This window comes from Branchiostoma belcheri, unplaced genomic scaffold (assembly GCF_001625305.1).
Source record: "Branchiostoma belcheri isolate BF01 breed outbred unplaced genomic scaffold, Haploidv18h27 scaffold64, whole genome shotgun sequence".
NCBI classification, from domain to species: domain Eukaryota; kingdom Metazoa; phylum Chordata; class Leptocardii; order Amphioxiformes; family Branchiostomatidae; genus Branchiostoma; species Branchiostoma belcheri.
In genome coordinates this window covers 1,809,036-1,817,895 of record NW_017804287.1, presented here as the reverse complement: position 1 = coordinate 1,817,895, position 8,860 = coordinate 1,809,036, and the positions used below count along the sequence as shown (strand labels likewise).

At 43.0% G+C, this 8,860-nt stretch overlaps 1 protein-coding gene across 1 annotated transcript; it reads left to right on the top strand.

Annotated features, from left to right (window-relative positions):
• The first annotated feature begins 588 nt into the window (after nucleotides 1–588).
• LOC109483419 (actin, cytoplasmic) lies at nucleotides 589–5,652 on the top strand. Its single transcript, XM_019786430.1, has 6 exons — nucleotides 589–959; nucleotides 3,190–3,347; nucleotides 3,593–3,832; nucleotides 3,966–4,212; nucleotides 4,349–4,540; nucleotides 4,674–5,652. The coding sequence occupies exons 2-6, from the start codon at nucleotides 3,225–3,227 to the stop codon at nucleotides 4,997–4,999; spliced, it is 1,128 nt and encodes a 375-aa protein (XP_019641989.1). The 5' UTR covers nucleotides 589–959; nucleotides 3,190–3,224; the 3' UTR covers nucleotides 5,000–5,652.
• Nucleotides 5,653–8,860: the final 3,208 nt, after the last annotated feature.

The following is an 8,860-nucleotide window of genomic DNA, read 5'->3' as shown; positions in this document are numbered from 1 at the left end:
TTTTTCAATACCATAACATTTTTTCCTCTTTTTGTTTCAAATCCCACAATTCAATTCATTGTCGTGTAAAAACAAAAACTTCAATGTTGGAGCTTTAATATTTGTAGCTCCTTGGTTGGAGAAAGTACTTTTTCTCAACAAAAAAATATTGTCATGTAAAACCTGACTCCTTCTTGCACAACAAATAACGTCTGAGTGAGAATTCAAATGCACAGCTGGTGCCATTGCCACAGTATATTGTGGTGGTCCCTTATGTACTTGGAAATTACATAAAAAGGAGGTATAGACGTCGCAAATTGGAATAAATGTCCGTCTAGGGATATAAAAATGGGACGCCACTGCCTGACGTCATCTTGTCCGTTACTTCCTTTCTCACTTCCCAGCGTTTGAGTATCGTTGATTCGTAAGAATTTCTGGAATTCCTAAGTTGCAATAACGATTTCTTTGTGCCAGATGGACTTGCGGATGTGTAGATATTGTCAGAATTGGCGAGTCTTGTTTACAATTCGCAGGCTTCGGGTCTGTGGTCGGAAAACAATGGGCAGCTATTCAGACGAGTCAGTCGGTTTCTTATGGTGTTACGCCCCTCTCTTTGCAACAGCACTGCTAAGACGACAAATGTTCCCTTTTTGAAAACTGCGTATCATCACATGCATTATTATATACAATTGCATGAAATATAAAAATAAAAGCTCCAATTGCCTGAAAATCATGATTACAAATGGCTCTCCCCCCTTCTATGTACGATAATCTGTTCCACGGGTGAATCAGCTGGGACCCACGTGGCTCGAACAGGCCTTCCATGCTCTGACCAATCAGCATCTCGGATTGCCGGCATGACCATATTTGGGGCAGATTTCCTAGAAGCAGGGTGGAGTTGGGTATAAAAACGGAGCCGGCAAAATTGATTTGCGTGCAGACGACTGGATCGTGCAAGAAGGACACTGTTCGACTTTTTGGTAAGACATTTTCTTACATCTTCCTCAGAATGTGCCTCAATTTTCTTCAAATGCCATCTTAACCTTAGCTTAGACCCTCAATATAGCTTTAGGCAAATGTGTAGTTGAATGAGTAACAGTTAGGGGCTAAATTTAGGCACCATGTGGGACTCAGTGTCAACGGACGTTTACAAAGTCGCGTCCCTGTTCCATTCATTTGAGTTTTCAGGTCTTGCTGACACTCTTGTCCTAAATTCTGCTTTGCTCCAAGGATTTGAAGTTGTCGGTGGTTCAGATTATATTTAGCATGGTTTTTAGTAATCTATGGTTATTTTTTCGTGTAATTTTAGTGATTTATGGACACTTCCTTGAGGAATACTTACCGATGGCGTGACTAAAATATGGTGACCGTTATGCCCCAAGGCGAGGCCCCTGTATAATTATGGTACAAAACCAGTCTACACTTGACTCGTTTTTGCATTTAGAGTCCCTTAGTTTTTTTTTCTGACAGGACGTCGTAGATTTCCTTGCTTCTTGCGAAACAGGTACCTAGTAACGACGGTTTGAAAGTAAAAGGAACTTGACACGTGGCTTGTTCCCCTTTTGTAATTTTTTCTTACCTCATTTCCTCTCCAGCTGCATAATTTGCCATTTACCTGTGAACAAAAATGTACCGTTTCTCAGCCTTGTGGACCACGATTTGCGCGGTCGATAACCCGTACTAGATCAACCGGTCTTGTAACATTCGCCAGCCCTCTGAAATTCTGACCGACTTTCCTTTGCCGTCTCCCAGAGCTTGTGAATGAAAAGCTGTTGATAGGTTGAACATCCCTTGCCCCCTATTTGGACAGGGCGGGAAAAGCAGCATTAGTGTTACAACAACAAGGACTTGGCCCCGTCCGCCCCATGCTGTCAGTTTTAAATATTTTAAATTCGCAGCCACGATAACGGCTCAACCGCCAGTGCAATTTGATCTGTAACCAAATCGACGGCAGGTTTAGAACCCTGTCTATGTTCCCCAAGCACGTCCCCAATCATTTTGGTCGATAAAAGCTTGCTCAATTTTTCCGACGTCTAATTTGGTAGATCCACAACGGTTTGAATGGGGGAAATTTAAACATTTAGCTTGCGAATCATGTTTGTCGAACGGGCATTCTAAATCCAGAACTGTAACATAGCACCACCGCTATTATATTTTACACCGGTGATAGTCGCTTCCCCCCAGGCTAGATGCGATCATCGCTTTACCTTTTCACAGGATTTGCCCATATATGGTCACCTATCGAGTGCTTCCCGCCAGTGGGTGATGAATATATGAATGAGGAAGGAACAAAGGGAGGGAAATAACGCTCGCGTGCATGTTGCTCAGATGGCGGGGTTGTTCGTTGCGTCCCAAATGTGTGCCTGTAAAGAAAGTTTGTCTATGCCGGCAGGACTGTGATAAATGCACAAAAATGTCGCACACTGGTCCTAATTTATCTGCCAACACATGTTGTACATAGCCCTAGATTGTTTCACATCTGGTGTAGCTACACCAATATTGGGCTTGCCCAGTACACCCCATGAGTAAGCAATGCTGCCATTGTGTAAACATGGGGGCATCCCTCCACAGGACCATATTTGGGCAAAATTGTGTCTCACCTGAGCAAGGGCTGCTGATATTGTGATAAGCCTGGATTTGCATACTATAGGATGGGTGTGGCCTATGTGGCCACATATTCTGTGCTAATGAATAGTAAATACTAGCTGCCTTTTCTTTTGTGCATTGTCATTGTGCATTTGGTTTGGATTTTTCCTAAACTTTTCCTAAACATTGTGTGATTTTGGTGCTCGCATGCTCATTCATTATTAATTGCGTAAATTTACTCTGCTTAGGGAACATATTTGAGTGTTGGGGAAGTCTTTTCCTGCAGAAAACTAGGTTGTGTGGATGTTCCTGAAAATGTGGGGGGAAGACTTCCTCATTCCTAACTGCTGTGAGTCATGGCTGGCTGCCTGGTTGATATGTCAGAAGAGGAAGTGGCTAGTAAGTGGGGGCAGGAAGGGCTTCCCCTGACACCTGATGTCCAAATATGGCCCTGGCTCCTTGCCCTATAAGGCTTTGGGTGTGTCCTTATATGGGCATCAGCCTCTGTCTGATTGGTGAGTCAGGGAAGTGACATCATCCAACCACTCACCATATCCAGTGCTTATAAGCAGTGCTCTCTGGCTTCCTTCATTCATTCGGTGCTCTTGCATTTTGCTGCTCCAGGTTCCCTGTGACGTGAAGACACATCTAGATTTACAATGGAAGACGATGTTGCAGCGCTGGTTGTGGACAACGGCTCCGGTATGTGCAAGGCCGGGTTCGCCGGAGACGACGCTCCACGTGCCGTGTTCCCCTCCATCGTTGGCCGGCCACGCCATCAGGTATGGACTCAGTTCCCTATCATGTAAACTGCCATCCAGAAACTGACCTACAACAATATTAGAAATTGGGTGTAAATTTTGTAGTATTTTAAATTGTGTAAAAATCTATTACTCTGAATTTTTTTGCTGCTGCTTGTAATTGTGATTGGTAAAACAGGAAGTTTCCACAAACATTTCTCCACTATTTCCTGTTCCTTGTAACAGAATTCTGTCAGTTCCTAATCTTGTTTCTTGTCCTATCCCAGGGAGTGATGGTTGGCATGGGCCAGAAGGACAGCTACGTCGGTGATGAGGCCCAGAGCAAGAGAGGTATCCTGACACTGAAGTACCCCATCGAGCACGGTATCGTCACCAACTGGGACGACATGGAGAAGATCTGGCATCATACCTTCTACAACGAGCTGCGTGTCGCCCCGGAGGAACACCCTGTGCTGCTGACTGAGGCCCCACTGAACCCCAAGGCCAACAGGGAAAAGATGACACAGGTAACAACTGATTTTCTGTCAGAAAAAGAGATCATCCAATCCCTGAACAGTTGTGACTTCATGAATGCATATACACTGTACATAGTGGGCTAAATGGTGGCTGACCCATATTTTTCCCTTGTTGCTTCTGCAGATCATGTTCGAGACCTTCAACAGCCCAGCTATGTACGTTGCCATCCAAGCCGTGCTGTCCCTGTACGCATCCGGTCGCACCACGGGTATCGTGCTGGATTCCGGAGATGGCGTGTCCCACACCGTGCCCATCTACGAGGGTTATGCCCTGCCCCACGCCATCCTCCGTCTGGATCTGGCTGGACGTGATCTGACAGACTACCTCATGAAGATCCTCACAGAGCGTGGCTACAGCTTCACAACCACCGGTGGGTTTCTGACATTTTGTGAAGTTACTCTCTGAGCTGTTGTTGAATGAAATTTTTTTTTTTGCTTAGAATGTTGAACTGTAATATAGCAGACTGTGCTTCCTCCGAAATTAAATAATTTTGTGTCCCATTGCAGCTGAGAGGGAAATCGTCCGTGACATCAAGGAGAAGCTGTGCTACGTGGCTCTGGACTTCGAGCAGGAGATGTCCACTGCTGCCTCCAGCTCCAGCCTGGAGAAGAGCTACGAGCTGCCTGACGGACAGGTCATCACCATCGGCAACGAGAGGTTCCGCTGCCCCGAGTCTCTCTTCCAGCCTTCCTTCCTCGGTGAGCACTAAATTCTTAATGTGTAACAGTGAAATGAGTAAGAAGATTGGACACTTGTAAATATGTCAGCAGTGCCTTGTGATATTTCTCCTTGCTTTTCTGTATATTGACTATTAATTTCTTCCTCCCTCAGGAATGGAGTCCACTGGTGTTCACGAGACAACCTACAACTCCATCATGAAGTGCGACATCGATATCAGGAAGGACCTGTACGCCAACACCGTGCTGTCTGGTGGCACCACCATGTTCCCCGGTATCGCCGACCGTATGCAGAAGGAGATCACTGCCCTGGCACCCAGCACCATGAAGATCAAGATCATCGCTCCTCCTGAGAGGAAGTACTCCGTCTGGATCGGCGGCTCAATCCTGGCCTCCCTGTCCACCTTCCAGCAGATGTGGATCAGCAAGCAGGAGTACGACGAGTCTGGCCCATCCATTGTCCACCGCAAGTGCTTCTAAACTGGAACGAAGTTAGGACTCAAAAGCAACAGGGAGCTTGTCAGTGGCTAAGGATGGCAAGTTGCAATGGAGTTAGACATGGCTCGAGCGTGTACATGTAGAAGCCAGGACAAAACAAAACCTGACCGTTCCTGCAGTCAGGCGTTTTTTTTACTAACATTGTTCACTAAACTGGGCATTGAGTCGCCAGCATAACACTTGTTGTGGGTGCACAGAGTAGCAAGGGATAAAACAACCTAGAGAGTTTGGCAATCATTTAAGTGGAGGCAATACCTTCTGTTAACTGTCTATAAAGGAATATTTATATTCTGGTGACATTCCTTGCCTCACTGAAGTTAATTTGTCATTCCAACCTTTTGTACATTCCTTCTGAAAGAGTTATTGACAAAACCTAGAATATTCCTGCAACATTCCTATGTCAAAAGATTCTTTTAAGCACTTCTCGTAGTATCATAGCTCTAGTGTTATAAAGAATTGTTTAAAATTTTGTATGTGCCAATAGTATTGTCAGCAAACAAACACGGTATCTTTGAAATATATCCCTTATTTTTGATGGAAAAGCTCACTAAGAGGTGAAGTTGAATAGCAGTCCATCTGCAATGCTGTGATCACCAGTATGGAGGAATAAAAAGATGATCTTTTGGAAAGGACAAGTGTCTGTTGTTTGATGTTTGAACACTTCAGAAGACATTATGATACATTGCTGATTAATTTCATGGACTAATCTAGCAGAAAACCCTTTTATAAGGAAAGATAGCCCTCCCACCCCTTCAGTAATAAAGTTAAATGAAGTTCTGTAGAAGCAATTTTCATTAGAAATATAGACCATTATACTAAGTAGTTACTATAACTTTTCTCCAAAACGACTGTAGTGATAAATTATGCTCCCTACCCATATTACTAGTACATCAAGTCAGTAAAAAAAAAAGTTACCTAATTTACTCCCTAAAGCTTCTTATGTTTAATCATACCCCAAAATATTATTGAGATGCTAGCTTTTGATACTATATCATAGTTTTAAAATTATGTGTAAGATAGATACCAGGTCAGGTTACAAATAAATCATAAAGGTTCAGTCTAGCTGGGCTGTGACATCATGAACTAATCACTAAATCAGGAGCAGATCTTGGTCAAAACAAGCTATCCTCTTGTCAACCCTAACTCGTCAGCTGGCAACATGTATATCTTACAAATACAAATGATTTGCTTAGGGTAGTAGTAGTACCTCTACCTGAAACCTGAACATTTTATCTAGGCTCTAGCTAGGTCCATGCTGCCTCCGGTAGCAGATAGAGCGTTTTTTAGACATCGATGTCGCTTCACTTGGGAGATATACAGAAATTCTGATAATATTTCCGGAATCAGCATAAAGAGTCGAGCTATCACTGTGACTTTAACTTCATTCGGTCTACTTAATCTAAAATTACCATAGTTTTAAAATCGTTGAAAAGTCGTCCAGCGCCCATAATTTACTCTCGCTCGTGCACCACTTCCGGGTTCACTTGGCCGCAAGACTAAAATGTTACCCTTTATTTGATTCGTCGACGCCTTGTAGTGAAGAGCAAATCAGAAGTGTTTTTCCTAAAGCCAAAATCATATCGAGGCCGCTTGAAAATTTAGCGCGCGAACCACTCGGTCAAATTTGAGGTGACCGGGAATACAGTGAAGATTTTCTTCTCTATTTTCCGCATCGTTCAGTTTCATCCTTAGCGGCTTTCACCAACATTACATAACATAATAACAGTTGATCAGGCCAAGTATGGATAATTTTGGTGGGAAAAAATGTTTCCCAGAAGGCCAAGGAAAATTCTACGTCCGAGCCAGCCCTCGGCCCTCCCCCTTCTATACCGGAGATTCACTGAACTCGCACACTGCTCACCGGTAACTATCGCTTCTGTAACATTGTCTACGAACCAAAGGAATTTCACAAGGGTTTCAAGTTCGATTGTATGCTGAGTAGTATTTTATATCGATAGTCTTATTCAATTTTTGTGTACAAATGTATTTGTTTAAAAGGGGGAGGGACAATATCATATGGTATCATATGGTATTCGTGTCATGATATTGCGTGAAAAATAGCTAGGTGGATATTCATAGATATATATATAGATACAGGTCTTGACCTGGTACAGTATACGTGTGTCTAAACTAATGATACATGCACTATTCAGATGTGTGACTTCTAAAACTATGAAAAGACAGAAAGGGAAAGAGCGACGACATGCGGGGATGTAGCGTACTGCACTGACCAGTGTGCAGTGGTGACTTGGGCATGTCCATGATGTACATTTCTTTTCATTGACCTCGGGTTAGTTTTTCTCTGCCAGATTATTGTCTTCGTTAGAAGGACTATGAAATTGTCTCGCCGTAGTGTTGGGAACTGCGGATTTTGCGATATAACTCTGGAAGGCATGATTCGACGTCCATGATTTTTGGCAGGCATATTACCGCTGTTGAGGCCAAAGTCAAGTACTAGTTTTGGCTTCGTGGGGGGTCCGTGCGTCACGTTAGTGCACCTTTTGTGTTTGTGGCTTGTTAGCAAGATAACTCAAGTATTTGTAAAATGTTGATTATAATTCTTGGTGTGGTGCTTAGTATTGTCGGGACCAAGGTTAAGTTCGTTACTGAGCTTCGTGGGGGGTTTCGTTGTGACTACAGGGGGCATTTTGTTAATTTTTCTTGTGAGCAGGATAACTTTTGTATGTGTGGATGGAAGTTAATGAAATTTGATAGGCATATTACTGTCGTGGTCTCTAAGATTGAGTTCAAAGATGAGAGTCGTGGAGGTCGTTATGTCCCCGTAATAGGACCTTTTGTGTTTAGAAATCCCCCACCTACATCTGCTTGGAGACAGCCGACAGCTGGATATGGCCGGGGAACCCCATAATGCATATATGGGATGGGATCAAATGACGTTACATTGAGGGATTGTACTATAACTTCAGCAGGGGGAGGATAGGTTGGACATATGTCAGGTTATTTTCTACGGCCACACCAAGTAATTGCTATGGATGACGTCCACTGGAGACCTTAAATCTAATTACCTTAAATTTAAGGCGAGCGCGCAATAAAACACGAAGGGCCGAAAAACGAGATGCCTAGATTTGGAATATACTAACTGTAGAAGTACAAATGTTAGGACACAAAGAACACAAGAAACAAGTCTTCTATTTGTCATAAAGACAAATTAACAAAACAGCAGTAGTCACCCTGTTCTGGTTCTTTCCTTTATAACATCTTCTCTTATTATATTTTGCGGCGCTGTCGTGACACTTTCAACACAGTAAGAATTTCTTGAACGTTTTTTTTTCCAGTAACAGTCCAAACTCAAATAACGTAGGGGGGGGGGGGCTAACACGGGTGACGACGCATCTGTATAATCTGCGGCAAACCGTTTCAGGGTGTTCTGTACCATAAAAATAGTACAGAGATTCTTTTGTTCTTTAGACCAAATTGATTATTAAAAAGAGTGAAGAATACGCATGTTAATTTCTCTAGAACGATGTACCTCTGACGAAGACATGAGATCTCCGACCTCTAGTTTTTCCATGTGATCTTTTTAATCACATATTTATTTCCATACGCTTTGACCCTTGTTACGAGTGCAGTGTAAGTAGTACTTTTTGTCAAGTACTTTTGTTGTCTTCTGGGCGAGGTAGTACCAGTATGAGTTGTTTGCTGTTTTTCCTAACCTGATCCTCAAGGAAACTATTTTTCTACCTCAGCATCAATTTAGATTGACATAAAACTTAGAACACTGATTTATGAACTGACAAAAAACGGTTAAACATGTTATATCAACATGGATTAACGTTGAGTAATGCATTCATGCATATTCCTAAACAGCCTAAGTCAACGACA